The sequence below is a fragment of the Pelodiscus sinensis genome, chromosome 2 (genome assembly GCF_049634645.1).
Source record: "Pelodiscus sinensis isolate JC-2024 chromosome 2, ASM4963464v1, whole genome shotgun sequence".
NCBI lineage: Eukaryota > Metazoa > Chordata > Testudines > Trionychidae > Pelodiscus > Pelodiscus sinensis.
The window spans coordinates 168267972-168287067 of NC_134712.1; the positions used below are offsets into that span (position 1 = coordinate 168267972).

General features: G+C 41.2%; 2 protein-coding genes across 2 annotated transcripts in view; one reads left to right on the forward strand and one right to left on the reverse strand.

Moving 5' to 3' along the window:
* The first annotated feature begins 4231 nt into the window (after nt 1–4231).
* On the forward strand, nt 4232–17701 carry SFRP4 (secreted frizzled related protein 4). The gene is made up of 6 exons (XM_006124069.4): nt 4232–5343; nt 6199–6279; nt 6372–6437; nt 10266–10464; nt 13787–13850; nt 16567–17701. Exons 1-6 carry the CDS (start codon nt 4902–4904, stop codon nt 16786–16788), a joined length of 1074 nt encoding a protein of 357 aa, XP_006124131.1. The 5' UTR covers nt 4232–4901; the 3' UTR covers nt 16789–17701.
* The window catches only part of NME8 (NME/NM23 family member 8), a 61994-nt gene continuing 48122 nt past the window's right edge, over nt 5225–19096 (reverse strand). Inside the window, exon 18 of the mRNA XM_025185162.2 lies at nt 5225–5337. The gene's annotated coding sequence lies outside the window, so the exon portion shown is untranslated. The remainder of the gene's footprint in view (nt 5338–19096) is intronic.

Genomic DNA, 19096 nt, shown 5'->3' on the forward strand with positions numbered 1-19096 from the left:
ACACACGCCCCCGCCCCAGCTCCCTGGGGTTCCTCTGTATCTACATGTTCTATAGCCCCAGGTCTGTAGCTGGATGAACCTCTAATACCAGTGCAGTAGGAGGGAGACATCGTCTGATGCATGGGTTATAGCGCTGTGGCAGCATAGGGGACCAGTGCCACGGATGGGAGTTCCCACCTGCTGTAGAACTCTGACTAGAAATACTGGCTGGTATGCCAGTTGATGTCTATTTGTATGCCTCTTTATATGCAGCCCTATACGTTTTCCCTTTGAAAACTGAAGATAAAAATGGAAGTTATATATAGTTTAATGACATTTGATAGGATAACGAGCCTTGTGGATAAGGGAGAAGCGGTGGATGTCATATACCTAGACTTTAGTAAGGCATTTGATACGGTCTTGCATGATATTCTTATTGATAAACTAGGCAAATATAACTTAGATAGGGCCACGATAAGGTGGGTGCATAATTGGCTGGCTAACAGTAGTCAGAGAGTTGTTAACGGTGCTAAATCCTGCTGGAAAGGGATAACAAGTGGAGTTCCGCAAGGGTCTGTTTTGGGACCCGTACTGTTCAATATCTTCATCAATGATGTAGATATTGGGATAGAGAGTACGCTTATTAAGTTTGCAGATGATACCAAACTGGGTGGGGTTGCAACGTCTTTGGAGGATAGGAACATAATTCAAAATGACCTTAGCAAGTTAGAGAAATGGTCAGAGGTAAACAGGATGAGGTTTAATAAAGAGAAATGCAAAGTGCTCCACTTAGGAAGGAACAATCAGTTCCATACATACAAGATGGGAAGCGACTGTCTAGGAAGGAGCATGGCGGAAAGGGATCTAGGGGTCATAGTGGACCACAAGTTGAATATGAGTCAACAGTGTGATGCTGTTGCAAAAAAAAGCAAATATGATTCTAGGTTGTATCAACAGGTGTGTTGTAAGCAAAACTCGTGAAGTCATTCTGCCGCTCTACTCTGCACTAGTTAGGCCTCAGCTGGAGTACTGTGTCCAGTTCTGGGCGCCACATTTCAAGAAAGATGTGGAGAAATTGGAAAGGGTACAGAGAAGAGCGACAAGAATGATTAAAGGTCTAGAGAACATGACCTATGAAGCCAGGCTTCATGAACTGGGCTTGTTTAGTTTGGAAAAAAGAAGATTAAGGGGGGACATGATAGCGGTTTTCAAATATCTAAAAGGGTGTCACAAGGAGGAAGGAGAAAATTTGTTCCTCTTGGTTTCTGAGGACAGGACAAGGAGTAATGGGCTTAAAGTGCAGCAGGGGAGGTTTAGATTGGACATTAGGAAAAAATTCCTAACTGTCAGGGTGGTCAAATATTGGAATAAATTGCCAAGGGAGGTGGTGGAATCTCCCTCTTTGGAGATATTTAAGAACAGGTTAGATAGACATCTGTCAGGGATGGTGTAGATGGAGCTTGGTCCTGCCTTGAGGGTGGGGGGCTGGACTTGATGACCTCTTGAGGTCCCTTCCAGTCCTATTATTCTATGATTCTATGATTGCTCAGTTCAGGTATAAGGTAACATATTTCTTATTCGGCAAAAAAGGACAAAAGTGAAATACTTAACAAATAGTCTGGTAGCACTTTATAGACTAACAAAACATGCAGATGGGATCATGAGCTTTCGTGGGCACAGCCCACTTCTTCAGATGTGGTCTGCACCCTGGAAAGCTCATGATCCCATCTACTGCTGTGTCTAGACTGGCAAGATTTTCCGCAAAATCATCTGATTTGTGGAAAAACTTGCCAGCTGTCTACACTGGCCGCTTGAATTTCCGGAAAAGCACTGACGATCTCCTGTAAAGTCATCAGTGCTTTTCTGGAAATACTATGCTGCTCCCGTTCAGGCAAAAGTCTTCTTCCGAAAGACTTTTGCGTAAAAGGGCCAGTGTAGACAGCATAGTACTGTTTTCCGCAAAAAAGCCCCGATCGCGAAAATGGCGATCGGGGCTTTTTTGCGGAAAACGGCGTCTAGATTGGCCACGGAAGCTTTTCCGCAAAAAGTGCTTTTGCGGAAAAGCATCCTGCCAATCTAGACATGCTTTTCCGAAAATGCTTTTAACGGAAAAGTTTTCCGTTAAAAGCATTTTCGGAAAATCATGCCAGTGTAGACGTAGCCTACCTGTTTTGTTAGTCTTTAAAGTGCTACCAGACTATTTGTTGTTTTTTAAGTTTATCCTGTACACACTAACTGGGTTATCCCCTGAAGCATGTGAAATACAGTCATGCTCATGCTCCATATATAAACCTGAATAAGAAAATAGATACTTTCCAGCAAAGAGCGACATGGCCATTTGGTATGGGAAGTGAGTTGTTTGCTTGCTTTCCACTTGAGCCCTATATTTTTTGGTTTCTCTTTGATGAGATGAGCATCTCTAATTTGAAATTTGATTGTGAGCAAATCTGATCATTTTTTTCCTCCGAGTTTGCAGTAAGGGTCCCTATAAGACAGTGAAAGCACACCTTTCAGTATACAATTTTGCTTGCTCCCCAGATTCCTACTAGTCTAAAACCTCTGGTCTACACTAGGGGATATGTTTGAATTAAGCTAGGTAACTTCAGCTATGTTAATTGCATAGCTTAAGTTGAAGTATCTTAACTCAAATTTTGGTGCTGTCCACACTGCGGAAAGTCAAAGGGAGCACACTCTCTGGTCAACTTCCATTACTCCTTGTGGAAGCAGGAGCCCTCTCAGTTCAAATTAGTGTGTTTTCACTAGACCCACTAATTCGAACCCCTGTGACTGCTTCAATTTTAGCTATACAGTAGACATGGCCAAGGACTGGAAGCTTCAAACCAATTTTATCATATTGACATATATCCCTGTCAATTTGTTGTGTGCTTGAGGGCTGCTGGAGGGGTGGGGGGGAAGGATGAGAGAGGAGGGGCGACTGACCTGCTTCTCTAAACTGTTGCTATTGAGAGAAAATATTTCACTTTGCCAAGCACCTGCTCTTTGGTAACTAATAGGATCATCACTTTCCCTCCTCCCCCCCAAACATAACATTCTTCCTCCATTTGTGTTGTAGATCCCTTGGCCTATGTTTGCTCTCCTCTCCTGGGCAATTTCCTAGTAAAGAGGGGAAGAGACTAAGGGTGTATCTACACTTCAGGGCTTAAGTCAAAATAAGCTATGCAAATTGAGCTACGTCAATTGTGTATTTTATTTTGTAATAGCTTTTTCGAAATAGGGAGCATCTACACAGCACTTATTTTGAAATAGAACACTCTTCCTCTGACTTCCCTTATTCCTCGTACAATGAGGGTTACAGGAGTCAGAGTAAGTCCTCCAGCTTGACAGGATTTTGACACTTTCAAAATATCTATCTGCTGTGTAAATGCAGACTAAGTTATTTCAGAATAGCGCAATTTTTTTTTTGAAATAGTGTTGCAGTGTCGACATAACCCATCAGACCTTATAGAGCACCCACAAGGAACTAGAGGCCAGGGCGCTGCTGCTACAAACAGGAAAGCTCATCCTACAAAATGCGCTCTACAAAAGAATGAGAGTGGATGAAAAATTGCTACCTTAAGGCTACAGTCTGCCTTCAGTTACATGCCTGCTAAGCCACTGACTGCAACCTGCCTTTGTTCTCATTGGAGTTGCACCAGTTGAGCTGAAGGCAGAATTTGGTCCCTACTAATCAAGGGCAAAATGGCACTCTTTTACATGGTTGTACATCTGGAGCAATGCCACTAAACACCCTGGGGGGAGGAGAGGGAGGGAGAGGGAGAGGGAGAACTGCTGAATTACACCGGTGGAAAAGAAGAATTTCCAGTCTAATGGAAGCATCTGGGTTTGGAAGCAAGGGACAGAACGATTGGGACGTAGAGAGTCTACATTGTTTTATAAAACGCTTGCTCCTGCTGGTTTGTCCCAGAGTGCTTTTGAAAAACTTTAAATAATACCGTAATGCCGGATCCTCCCCTTCCCTGGATAGCTAGGGGGTTCTCATAGCAGCAACAGCAGGTGTAACGCTGTGGACTGGGTTTCACTCTCCGCTCCGATCGCCGGCAGCGGCTGCGCCTTCCATGATCCGTCCCTAAAAATGTAATTGACAAGTCTATACATTTCGTGGGGTTGGGTTTGTAAAATCTAAGTTTCACAGGCACTAGTTACGTCTGGAGCCATTGCAGCCACTGCGAAACCACCTATCGGCCGCAGAAATAAAGAAAAGTTGCGCTCTTTGAAAAGTTGCGAAAGTTTCTGTTCTTTTATCACGTTGAAAATGTAAGATCGGGGAATAAAGTTCAGTGCTGGTTCACAAATGATCGTCCTTGCGCCCACTGACTCCCCCCTCCCTCTCTTAATGCTGCGTCTGTCCAGACCCGAGACTGCAAGTGAAAGAGGCGCTTTTTCTTCGCTTCGCAAAAGAATTTATTGGCCATATCAAAACTTGGTGAAATGTACCTGGAGTCGCAATGAGAACTGGAGCGCGGTCGCCCTGCGATTACATCGAGTGGAGGTGATGTCACCCTGTCTGAAAAGAAGCACACGCGCGCTCTCTCACACACACACACACACACACACACTGAGTGATGTTGCCAAGAAGAAAGAGATCAGCCCCCACGTCACTTGGGGCACGGATATAAATATGGTCCTGCTATTTCCATGGCTGTCTGTCAGGCTCAGATCTCTTGAACTTTGGAACAAGAGAGAAGCTCTGTGGGTTTTTAGCATCGAGACACAAGGAGCGCGAGCAGTTCATCTTTGCCCGGGGGGGTTTCCGTGCCAGCATCTCCTTAGCCCTTGCCAGTGAAAACTGAATGAGCAACAGGGTTCGCCTGTGAGACTGATTCCCCGGACCCCAAGACTTCGTCAGAGTCAGCAGAGACTCTCCGGGGCGCCAAACAGCCCTGCAACCTAAGGCTGGGAAAATGCTAGCAACCCTGGCAGTGTTCTTCCTGTGGCTCCGGGGCAGCCTGGGGGTGCTTGGTGCTCCCTGCGAGGCTGTGCGCATCCCCATGTGCCAGACCATGCCCTGGAACATCACGAGGATGCCCAACCACCTGCACCACAGTACCCAGGAGAACGCCATCCTGGCCATCGAGCAGTACCAGGAGCTGGTGGACATCAGCTGCAGCCAGGTGCTCCGCTTCTTCCTGTGCGCCATGTATGTCCCAATCTGCACCCTGGAGTTCCTCCACGACCCCATCAAGCCCTGCAAATCGGTGTGCCAAAGGGCCCGGGATGGGTGCGAGCCTATCATGAAGAAGTACAACCACAGCTGGCCCGAAAGCCTGGCATGCGATGACCTGCCGGTATACGACCGAGGGGTCTGCATATCTCCTGAAGCCATAGTCACCGATGTGCCTGAAGGTGAGGAAACAAAGAGGGAGAGAGAGGGTGAAAGGGAGAGAGAGGCACCGGGTTCATGGGGGAGAGAAACGTGATTATAAAGTGGCAATTTTGAATTCAGATTTGTGCCCTGTTTCTCAAAGTCTCTGGGAAGCAGAAAGCTTTTAGTACATGGGTCACAGCTACAGGAATAGCATTTATAGGCAATCTATCTTTCAAATGTAACAAAAAGGGAGAAGTTTTGGCGAGGATTGCAACTAATCTTCTCGCCGGTAGTTTAAACGTGTCCTTGTTAAAAAGACCTCTCTGCAACAGACAAACGAAGCCAAACAAGAAGAGGTTGAATTTCCTATGGGCAGGCAGCTTTTCTGAGAACACTGAAAAGCCAATCCAGGCAGAAGGATTCCAGTATCTTTGTCTCCAAATCTCACTAGTCAAACGAGAGATGATTCAGAGTTAGGCACAAGACTGAATTGCGATGTTCAAAGTATCCCTTTCACATTTGTCTGTCAACTTGGCAATGCGGACACACAAAACTACACACCAAGCTTTTGTTCACGAAGCGAACTACTAGCAGTCAGACAATGATACACTGCGAACTTTATTCCCTTATTTTAAACAATGTACGGCGCGGTTAAAAAAAGCACAGGTATAAGTCTTGATGCAGAACTATTTTCAAAATTATAGTGAATCAGTGGGTCTCAAAAATACAGTGAATCACAACAACTATTTTAAATGCTCTCCAAGATGTGTGTGCTCGTGAAATGACTCCTGAAATGTCAGAGGTGCTTATTTTTCACACCACCTTGTATTAATTTCTAGTTGGTAGAAGAAAGCAAACTGTGCAAATCGTATTTTGTATGTTTTATTAAATAGATGTGAAGTGGATGGATTTTCCTCAAGATGTAATGGTCCAAGAAAAACTTCAGGAACCAAACTGCAAGAATATAAACCATGGTGCGTTTTCTCGGGATCCTCTTCTATTTCTTTCAAAAATAATTATGTAATTGACATTAATTTGTCATCCCCCCTCCTCTTTTTTTTGGAAGATCGATGCAAGTGTCGGAAGATAAAACCTACCCTAACAACATATCTGACCAAAAACTACAGCTACAGTAAGTCAACCGGTCAAATAATTTAATTTCCAACTCTTGGCAAAGGTTCCTTAAGCTATAGTCGCAGTATCTCCAGGTTCTCTTTCCCTGCTTCTTTTGGTATGATCGATTGTAGCTTCTCTACTCGACACACCAAAGCCTGATCAATAAATTAATAATAAAGCACTTTGAGCTGGCACTTAAAATTGCTCTCGAACCCTTGGTTTTTTTCCCGGAAAACAATAAGAAATATTTATCATTAGTCATTATCAATGGTCATTAAAATCGCTAGATTTTGTTGTATTTTTTATAATACAGACCGGTCTAACAAAGCTTAGAGGGACAGATTGGTTAGCAAAAATGAAGGCGGGGGAAGGTAGTGGGGACCAGTGAGCCATTTCAATTTTCCTGACATTATTTAATGCCACTCAGTCTAGTCACAAGCCACAACATAGCTAGAGATCCTATGAATTGCAGTTTTTTATTTTGCTGTTTCAGACGGAATAAATTGGAAGCTTGATTAATCAAATGTGCACTAATGTGCTGTTCTCAGGGGATGAAATGAGTTCATGTGAAAACACTGAAATTGGAGAGACATGAAAAGGCTGAAAAGCAACTGTGTTGTTTTATTTGGTAATAAGTCATAGAATATTTATTGTATTTTGCATACCAGCCATTAGAGTCCTTTGGCCAGGTTCTTCATTTATGTCCATTTTCATAGCTCTTAGCTAGAAGTCCTCAGAGCTGTTACAACTGATATCAGCTGAGATCTGGCCTATGGGTTTTATTATACATTGCATGTCATATTGATAATGCTAATGCCCAGCCACAAAAAGAATTTTTGGATTTATGACCAGAGGAACTCAAAATATTTATTTATAATTTAGTTTTTCTTTCAATAACAAATCTATAAGATTAACAATGAATGTCAAGTGAGCTGTGAATTTAACATGAAATATTATGATTTACTGCCATTTAAAGTGGCTTTCCTGAGAAGGATATTATTTTAATTCATTTATTTTAAACTCTGGATATCATTCAATATGCAGTTTAAAAAATTATATTCAATATCAAATTAAAACAAAAATATTTGGGTACACACTTAAGTCATTATTGTTAAATAATCTTTTAATTCAAATTCAGTTTACAATTATCAGGACAAATGTGACATTAACCTTCCAAAGCAAACTAAAAATATGTTTGTTTTAAATTGCTGCATTTTAATGCACTTATATGAAACATTAATATTTTCTAATATCTAATTTCCTAATCTATTGCTTTACAACACACATTACTTTTGGATGGAACATTGAGGCTGCATCTAGACTACATCCCTCTGTTGGCAGAAGGATGTAAATGAAGCACTTCGAAAGTGCAAATGAAGCCGGGATTTAAATATCCCGCACCTCATTTGCATCATCATGTAATGGCGCTCTTTCAAAAAAGCTCTATTTCGAAATTGAAACCGCAGTCTAGATGCAGTTCTTTTGAAAACGGGGTGCTTTTTTGCAAGATCCCGTAAACCGTCTAGACTGTGGTTTCAATTTCGAAATAGCGCTTTTCGAAAGAGCGCCATTATGTGATTATGCAAATGAAGTGTGGGATATTCCCTTCTTCCCTTCAGTGTGCTGTTTTCTGCAGGATGTTTAGCACTCCCGAACCCAAATACAATCTTAATTTCTCCTTCACATAGTCAGGTAACAAGAATCAATGGGGATTGTATTTGGGTCTCTATTCTCTGTAAAACAGTGGGATGTAGTCTAAACACACCTGAGATTCTGCATTGTCTAACATATACAATGTGTGTTTTTGTGTACATAGTAACTTAAAATTTCAGTATTCTGAACTGAAATAAAAATTGTAAAATCATGTTTAGCTCATTCCTGCTTCCATTGACTTCAGCAGGAGACTTACAAGAGGAAAAACTGCAAGTACTGATCCTACACTTGGAAGAGCTGAAAACACTGCATTACAATGGTTATCTTTGTATTCAAGATTTTAGCTTTGAGATGCAGGGCCTTATTCTGCCCTCAATGAAATCAATAGAAGAGTTACCTTTTGAAGTGGGATGGGGAGATAATATAGGGAGAAAAGTTAAAGTACAAATGAAGTTATGCTAGAAATCCCCTTAATAATATATACAGTTTACCAGTACTTTATTGCAATGAGCGAGGTGCTGGAGCTCAGGCAATTATTTTATATTGATAACTGATGCAGCAAACCCAGAGGAGCTGGGGCTGTGAACAGCTAAGCCTAGAGATGCTGGAGCTCAGCGCTGGCAAGCTGGCACAAAGTAAGCATCACAAAATTAACGCATTCTTCCAGATGATAGGTGATACTGCTTAATTGTTAAATACAAAAGAATCACAAATGGTTATCTGGGTTTAGCTAAGACAGGATAGCTTATTTTGTAAACAGCTCCCAACAACAGTAATCTTTTGAAGTAAGTCCTATGAGGTCTTCACCTTTTAAAATATAAAGCAAATTTCCAACTAAAACTCATGTAAAGATTATGGGTAGACATTTTCAAAAGCACCTTATTTACATAGGATCCTATATCTCATAATGTTTCAGTAACTTTTGAAAATGTGACTTAGGCTGTGTAGTCACGTAAGTGCATTTGAAAATGTAATTAATATCTCTAAAACACTATGTGGATGCTAGATTTTAATATAGTTACTGTTAACAAAGATACCACAAATTGTGTTACAGATACTGTTCTCAATAGTAATATTCCTCTTTTATATGAAACTTTCGTATCTTTCTAGAACATGTTTTATTAATAACATTGTTTATTGAAGATGGAATTAAAAATGTTAAAAAAGGTGTACACTGTTCAACTCTAGGACATGCTGTTGATAGGGTGTGTCCTTTGAGAGTAATGAGTGACCCTTCTTAAATCCATATAGGTGTGCTGTTTTCTGCAGGACGTTTAGCACTCCCAAACCCAAATACAATCTTAATTTTTCCTTCACGTAGTCAGGTAACAAGAATCAATGGAGATTGTATTTGGGTCTCTATTCTTCGTAAAATCCACAGTTGAGGTACTACTTTTACACAGTATCAGAGGGGTAGACGTGTTAGTCTGAATCTGCAAAAGCAGCGAGGAGTCCTGTGGCACCTTATAGACTAACCAAAGTATTGGAGCATAAGCTTTCATGGGCAAAGACCCACTTCGTCAGATGCATGTAGTGGAAATTTCCAGAGGCAGGTATAACTATGCAGGCCAGAATCAGGCTAGAGATGACGAGGTGGATCCAATCAGGGAGGATGAGGCCACTTCCAGATCAGCTACTAGAAGTGGGCCTCATTCTCCCTGATTGGATCCACCTCGTCATCTCTAGCCTGATTCTGGCCTGCATATTTATACCTGTCTCTGGCAATTTCCACTACATGCATCTGACGAAGTGGGTCTTTGCCCACGAAAGCTTATGCTCCAACACTTCGGTTAGTCTATAAGGTGCCACAGGACTCCTCACTGCTTTTACTTTTACACAGTCTCTCAAAGACATTTTTATTTGAAGGAAGACAGCATAAACTATACAAATTATGACAACCTTAGCCTATTAATTTCCTAGTTTTTCATTTAAAACAGTAGTCTTTTTTAAAAAGTGTTTGACGTAATTAAGTTTACAACTAGAAAATTTTATCAATCCAGTTTCTAGATGTAATCTAGACATCAGTAATTTAAATGATTTGTTACTTAAAACAGTGTGAATTTCATGGTAAATCTTTAAGCAAATATTGTAGCTAATCATAAATAACAATGTGTAGCATTTACTCATCTGAATGCTTCTTACTAATTTCCAATATAATTATCCTCGCATATATATTTTTCTATTTGCACAGTTATTCATGCTAAAGTAAAGGGTGTAGACAGAGGTAGCTGCAATGAAATAACCACCGTGGTTGAAGTGAAAGAAACACTTAAGTCTTCAGTGCCTATTCCTCGGTCTCAAGTGCCTCTTCTTACTAATTCATCCTGTCAGTGTCCACATCTTCTCCCAAATCAAGATGTTCTCATTATGTGCTATGAATGGCATTCAAGGTAAGCAATTACAATACAGTGTAGAAAATTACTGTAGTCAAGTTTAATGGAAAACAGGCAAGCAAGCAAGTAAGCAAACAAGAAAAGGCCATTTTCTCTGTTCAGAGGAACAGGTGAACCAAGTGCCAAATTTAATCCCCTGATTAATATCCCATATACAGTTTTGAAGAATATATACAAATATTCTATTAGTTTAACAAGCCTGTAACTTCAAGTAACAACATTAACATTTCAAAATTCACTTATACATTTCATAAACAATCTGAACTTTGATCTGCAACACATACTTACAAACTTTGATGTGCACATGGAACTGAAACTCTATGGCATGGTAAATGCAGCCATCACAACTTTATTTGAAGTTATTACCCTGCTGGGCTAACTACTGCAGATTACCCAGAAGGAACTAGTTAGAGAAAAACAGATTTTAAAAGTGAAAGATCATCATCTGCTTTTTTATTTGTGGAAAGCCAACTAATCACCAAATATGTTGTGAATTATTTGGAAAGGTCATTGAGGTTTTTATTTTAATATGCACTACTAAAATGGATTTGAATACCCCCTCCCCCCACAATCTGTTATATGTTTCCTGTTAAACTCAATGGCATGTAAACAGAAGGTTTTACGTTACAGTGGCTTTTTTAAATGTCAGAAATCCTATCTCCATTGAAGTTAATGGCAAACACCCATTGATTTCAATGGGACCAGGATTTCATCCAATAACTAGTTTTGAGCCAAAGTAACATCAGCTTTGAAGGAAATATTACATTGTGGTTTCATTTATAATGATTTTCCCTTCAGTTTAATGCTACTATTTTTTTCAATAATCACTACTCCAGGACAGAAGGAATGGTGTATTGCCCCATTTTTCCACTGCATTGCTAGCCATTTACATATGTGCAACATGGTTGCAAAATGCTACCAACTCCGCAGGTACCATTTTATGTTCACTTTGTACTGTGTTCATGACTACCTGGGCTGCAAGACAGTTGAGAATCAGGCCCTATAATTGGTAGGGATGTGGAGGCCCTATATTAGGGTAGGATGTGAGGGCTCCAGAAAATTCTCTATAAGGGCATGTCTACACCAGGGACTCATTTTAAAAGAAGTTATTTCAAAATAGTAACTCCTAAAATAATTTCAAAATAATGCTATTCCTCTTCACAAGCAGGAGTTATCATATATATAGTAGCCCGATGTCTGTGACTCTGTAACAATGAAATGCTGGCTATTCCCTCTGGGCGCCGCTGTTGCCTGAGTTATGTCCTTCGCCTCTCGCCGTGGCGCTTGGCTGACTTCTGCACCGCTCAGAAGGGCCACCGCGGGGGAGCAAGCAGCGCAAGTGGCCATTTGGGCACCACGGTCTCCATGCAGCACAGGGCGCGGGGGCAGGGCAGTGACGTATACGGCCACAAGGCAGGGCCCAGCCGTGTACGTCACCTCCCCGCTCCCCTTTGCCTCCCTCCATGGTGCTCAACTGACTTCTGCGCCACTCAGCCAGGCCGCCACAGGGGAGACCAAACGGCCACTTGCTCCCCCGTGGCAGCCCGGTGGAGCGGCGCAGAAGCCAGCCGAGCACCAAGGCTGGAGGCGAACGGGGGTGGGGCGGTGATGTGTGGCGTGACAGCGGCTCCAGGCCCCGCCCCCCCGGCCGTGAACGTTACCACCCCACCTCCCTTCACCTCCTGCAGTGGGGCTTGGTTTACTTCTGCGTCACTCAGCCACGCTGCTGCATGGGAGCAAGTGGCGCAAGCGACCGTTTGGGTTCCGTGCTCCCCATGCAGCACAGGGAGTGCGGTGCCCAAACAGCCATTTGGGCTCCACGGTCCCCCGAGTGAGAGGCAGGAGTGGGAGGAGAAGAGAAAGAGAGAGACAGAGAGAGAGGCAGGAGGTGGAGGAGAGCTGAGAGAGGGAGGGGGGAAGCAGTAGGAGGAGAAGAGAGAGAGAGAAAGAGAGAGAGAGATAGAGCGAGAGACCAGAGGCTCAGGAGAGAAGACCAACGTGGAGGAGAGACCTGAAAATCCCGTCTTATGACGGGCTAATTGGCTAGTTTCAAAATAACAAGTCCTTTATTTCAAAATAACAGGCTTGGTAGTGTCGAAGCTCACTTTGTTATTTTAAAATGTAAGGTTGGACAGTGTGATATAACGTTCTTATACCTGCATAACTCATTAGCCATAGTAGTATTAGCAGTGTCCTACTGGATCAAACCAATGGCCCATCTAGTCTATTATTCTGTGTCTGACAGTGGCCTATATCAGCACTTTTAGAGGATTATATCTCATAAGTAATACAATTGTCTTAAATAAGTGCCAAAGAAATCCTTGTGCCTCCATGAATAATCAGGTAGTCTCTTTCTCCTGGTGGCATTTCTCAGCTAGAGTTACAACAGCAGCCCCTGTATGTCACTGTGTGATATGGCTACTGGAGCCACATAAGTTAGAGCTGGCTGCCTTTCCTCTAGCCCAACCTAACATGGCCCTCATCCTGGGCTCATTGGTTACATGCAGCCCCTCTCCCCACACTGCTGCCTCTAATACATAGGCAGCAGTGGAGGAGGACAGGTGGGAGCCAGTGTTCATGGTGGAACTGCTTGCGCCCCTCTCCCCCAGTGCTTTTGAACCAGAGCAAGCAGCTTGGGGGTAGGCGGAACCACTTCCCCCTGCTTGTAAATGTGTAACTGCTGAAATTTGCAGCAGTTACAGTGTTTTACCTGAATATACACATTTTAATATCCCTAATAGAGACTTTGTCTGTCTGTCAGCAAGGGTATAGAGACATTGTTATGCCCTGCAATTGTCCCTTTGAGAGACTGAAACGATTGGGCCTTGTGCTGTCTTCCACAGACAGAAAACGTGTGTAATTAATTGATTAATTAAATGAAGTGTCATGGGACATGCTACCCAACCCATTGTTCTTTATTCCTGGTGAAGTTGGGATATCTTTCACCTACAACACTATTGCAGATAAGGATATAGGTCCTCGAGTGTTTCATAGACACCAACATAATGCTGCACTATATGGGTGGCAAAAACATCAAAGAAATACCAGTATTTTAAAAAACAATGGTTTAATTGGAATTAAAAAAATAATACATGGAAACATTTATGTTGGTCTTAGGGTTTGTAAAAGTTTATTTGTAGAAAATTTAAATTTTGGGGCTCCTGTTGAGCTGACTGTTTCCCTTTGGAAATCATTTCTTGTCGATGGTAAATCAAGTGGAATGATGACTTAGCACATAAAATCAGGGATAATATCTTTTAGTTATCTGGTATATAGGAAACTAGCTATAGCTCACATTTTTGTATTTTAAAAATTTTAGACTGATGCTTCTTGATGGATGTTTAGTTGAAAAGTGGAAAGATCAGCTAGATAAAAGATACAAGGTAAGTATAACTAATGAAAGTAATGTTTACCTTCTTAATAAAAAGTCAGCCATCAAAATCTACTTGAGCACCTAAATAAATTATCAGAATTTCAGAGATATTGAGCAGTGATAGCTGCCACTGTCTTCTGTGAAGGTATTTAGCAACAAAGAACTTTTAGTTAGATGACCAAATGTAGATCTAAGAGTTTAAGTTTCAAAATTTTGGCCTTAAATTTTGGAGGGGGTCTCTCATGACATGTATAGGTTTTTAATTTTCTGTGCTGGAAACAATTTTTATTATAAAAATCTAAGATTTAAAAACATTTAACAAAAATCTAAAATATTTCTAATATGTAAATGTTTTATGTTAGTGTTTTTTTCCTAAGCATTGATTTGCTACAATGAACTTATGAATTATTTTCATATAGTTGCTAATGCATTAACTATGAAAACCTCTCACTGTTAATTATACAGTACTCATTACAAAATGAATATGAGAATAAGCCCAAATCCTGTTGCACTCAGTGAAGCCAAAGTAAACAGGCTTTGATCCATTTAGAAACATTGCAGGACTGAAGCATGGAATCCTAATCACTAAGAAATCTACCTAGAATCTACTGACCTGTTTGGGAGTCTCCCCAGGGATTTCAGTGGGCTATGGACTGGGCCTTAAGGTGTGTCTACAAAGCACCCGAAACTCGAAATAAGATATGCAAATTGCATAGCTTATTTTGAGACTATTTCAAAATAACTTATTTTGTCATTTGGCACTGTCTACACAGTGGCAAATTTCGGAATACAGCTCTATTTCGAGCCATCTCTTAGTCCTTGTAGAATAAGGTTTACAGGGATGGAGAAATAGTGAGTCTGCTATATTTTGAAATATATAGATTGAAATATATAATAAATTGTGCTCCACAATTTGCGTAGCTTTTTCCGATAGCTTTTCCAGAAAAGGCTTTTCCACCATTTGGCCCCGTCTAGATGGGGCAAATCACAGAAAAGCCTCCTCTTTTGGCAAAGCCCTTATCCTCATGAAACGAGGAATACAGGGCTCCCTGAAAGAGCGTGTTTGCTCCTCTGCGAAAAAAAGCGGAAGAGCAATCGCGTTCCTTGAACATGGTGGGGTTTAACCCTGTAGTCTAGATGTAGCCTAGGTTACCTCCCTCATTCAGTAAGAATCCCACAATTTCTATGACCACCTTCTTGTTCTACACCTGTAGAAACCCTTCTTGTTCTCCTTAACATCTCTTGCTATCTGTGCTTTTACCCTCCTGATTACATCTGTGCATACATCAGGCAATATTTTTATACTCCTCCCTAGTCTTCTGTTCAAATTTCCACTTCTTTTAAGTTTCCTTTTTCAGTTTAAGCTCACTACAGATTTCTCTGTTAAGCCAAACAGTTTGCCATTCTTTTCTGCAACATTGGGATGGCTTGTTCCTGTGCCCTCAGTAAGTCTTTTTTAAAATACAGCTAGCTCTCTTGGACTCCTTTTCCCCTCATAATAACCTCCCATTCTGCCCATCAGTTCCCTGAGGGAGTCATAGTCTGTTTTTCTGAAGTCCAAGATCCTTTCTCCCTTTTGTCAGGATCCTGAACTCAAATCATCTTATCATAGAATCATAGGGCTTGAAGAGACCTCGGGAGGTCATCAAACCTAGCCCCCTGTCCAAAGAGTCCATCCCTCTGCCCAGTGATCTTATGATCATTGCTGCCCAGACAGCCATCTATTTCTACTTCCCCTACTAATTCTTGCCTGTTTATGAGCAGCAAGTCAAGAGGAACATGACACCTAGTCGGTTTCTCCAGCATTTGCACCAGGAAGCTGTTCCGAATACATTCCCAAAACTTTCTATATTGTCTGTGTGCTGCTTATTGTTCTCCCAGCAGATGCCAGAGTCTGAGATCTGGAAAATTCTGTTAGTTGTCCAAAGAAAGACTCATCCTCTTCATCTGGTGGTCTATAGCAGAGGCCCACCATTACATCATCCTTGTTGCTCTCAATTAGCCTATGTACCAGCTGGTATTTTTGATTTTGTTTAATGTGCTGAATGGGGTTGTTGCTGAATAACACAAGACTCTATTACTGCAACACTTCACAGGACTGATGCTAGATATTTTGTCACCCCACGCAAATCTGCATACACATTGTCCTTCACATGTCACAATGTACCCCTAAAAATTCATTGCCAAGGTGGTCATCTAGCTAGCCTATTTCTAACATTATCCCAGTTATTTTCAGTCTAGTGAAAAGATGAACCCAGAATCTATATGCAAGTTTCCTACACAGTGATACATACACTTTTAAAGAATAAGCTGCTCTCCACTTAACTGAAACAATAGGCCAAGTAGGCATGTTCCTTAAATCATTTAGTACTAGTCCTGCAAAGATGTGGGCACACATATATCCTTAAGCCCACTGACTTCACTTAAGTCCCAAGGAATTATGAGCTTTTGTACGTATAGATCACTTTTCAGGGTAAGGGCTATAGCATGCAGTTACTTATTGCACCAGTTTCATTGACAATATCACTGAATCAATGGGAATGTAGACTGCACAAGAAGTACAGGACCAGGCTGTTACTGTAGTAATTGATGACATATTGACAGCAAAAGTACCGTAAAATGTTACGCTATTAAGACTGTACTAGAGATAACAGTTTGCAAGCTATTATTAATAGAATATAGTAACATCTCTTTCTAAGTGTTTTGTTTTGAAATTATTTCCCTAGAGGTGGGAACAGAGACTGCAAGAACAAAAGCTGCAACCAGCCCATGATAAAAATCAAAACATTCGACGCACTGGTCGGAGTGGTACACCAAAACTGAACACCAAGAATACCAACCCCATGCTGGCAACCCCCCAAAAGACCACTAAACTAAGAAATTACCAGAAAGAAACAACCCCCCAAAAAAGAAATAACCAGAAAGAAACAACTGCCAAAAAAGCATGAGTTACGAGTTTTCTTGAGGAAAGACTTTCTTGCATGATGAGGGTCACAAACTGGCTTGAGTAGCATGTGCATTACCCCAGAACTCATCAACTGCAGTATTCTACATAGACATTTTTGTAGCACTTTACTTTTACATGTTTGCCTTTTATTTTAAGCCACTGCAAACCCTAGATTGAAGGTTTGCACTGATGTGTAGTAAGCATATTAAAGCTGATTGATGGAGCTTATATTCAGAGGAATTGAACATATAGTTTACCAATAAGCAACAGGATATGCATTATACAATTTTTTGTGTGTCCTCCCCAAAATACACTTACACTATTAGTAATTGAACTGTATTTGTTTGTGTAGCAAAAACACATAAAAAGGAAACATTTAATATTGTATTGTACTTCAGGCTGGCTTCCTTTGTTATAACTTTAAATATATTTAAATATTTAGATGAAAAATCAGATGTTTTAAAAAGAACAAATTAAACTGACACAAAACTATAGTGTGCTTAACAGTAACATTTACATGTTTACCATTTGCAGAAATATGGCTTTGTTATGAAAAGTTACTTAAAACAACTGGAAGGAAAACATATTATTCTGTTACTGTAAACGTGTCCTTCAGGCTATGTCTAAACTACATCTCTCTTTCAAAAGAGAGATGTAAATTAGGTAGATCGAAAGTGCAAATGAAGTGGGGATTTAAATATCCCGTGCTTCATTTGCATAATTGCATCACCAGGGCTCCACAAATCTGCTTATCTACTCGCCCATGGTGAGTAGATTTCAGCCGGTCGCCCCGTTCACCAGTGGTTCGCACATGCACAGTGCGGGTGGTTTTTGCCGTGATTGTCGAGCCCTGCACATCACAGTGTTCTTTAGAAAAAGGGTATTTCGAAAGTGAAACTACCGTGTAGACGTGGTTCTATAGGAAAAAACCCCTTTTTTGAAAGATCTGTACTCCATCAAAAAAAGAGGTGTACAGGATCTTTTAAAAAAAGGTTTTTTTTTTTTTTTTTTTACCCCTGAAAGAACCATGCCTAGACAGTGGTTTCACTTTCTAAATACCCTTTTTCAAAAGAACGCTATGATGCGATTATGCATATGAAGCACGGGATATTTAAATCCCCACTTCATTTGCACTTTCGATCTGCCTAATTTACATCCCTCTTTCGAAAGAGGAATGTAGTTTAGACATGCCCTCAGTTACGCTGTAGTGCAGATGTTAAAATACACAAGAGAGGAACAAGTGTATTTCAGTAGTAAAGCAGGCCAATGGCCATTTTACCACTGGAGACCCGATTTTAAATTTCACTTAGATCACACAAGAAAATGAGATTGCTACACCCTGTTCATAAACTATTATGCAGTAGTTTGGCACAACTGGAAGGCATTCATTGTCTTGAAAAAGGTCCAGGACAAAGTTGATGCTCATGTGCTTAAGGATAAATATGCTTAAATGTAGGGATGTAAGCGACTGGTCAACTACCCAATAAGCATATGCTTACTGGGTAGTCGAGTAATGAGTTGACTAATCACTCTCCCTCTCCCCCAGCTTCTATCAGAGACAGGTAGCAAGTGGGGGAGGGGAGGCGCTGGAGCCAGTGCTGGAGGGATCTGGCTTAAAAGCTGGTTCCCCGTTGCACTGTCTTCAGGAGTGGGGGCGGGAGGGAGAGGGGTGCAGGGAAGGCAGAAGCACAGTGGGGAAATGGCATGGGGCTCTTGCTACATTTCAAAGGCAAAAGTGCAGCAGTCGGAACATGAAGTTAGTGGGGACTGCCTGAGTCCCCACTCACCCTGGGTTCCCCGCTGCTCTTCTGCCTTTTAAATGTAGCAAGAGCTGTGGACCAGGACAGCAATCACCCCACCTCACACTTTATTGACTAATCAAGTGTCGATGGAAATTTAACATCCCTACTCAAATGCTTTGCTAAGTCAGGACTTAAAACAGTAAAGGTGAGGTAACTTAAATACGAGGTATATTGGCACAACTCAGGGGTGCAGTTTCACTACTCTTGATTGCACTCTGCCTGGCTCAAGCCACTGCTACTGGGGTGCTCTGTTTTTTTTTTTTTTTTGCTAACAACTATTTAATGCCATTGCATAATGAACATTTGGTTGTTAAAGTTTCAGTGCCCCTGAGCTTTAATTAGGATGTGAGAGCTTACAATGAATGTCTCTAAGACTCAACTTCTTCTAACAAAACCATAAAAATACTAGACTTTACATTCCTGGTATTTTCTATCTTTAAGGGGCAAAATACCATTCTTAAAAACAAGCAAGCAAACAAGCTTTCCTACCTTCTTTACCAATCTTAA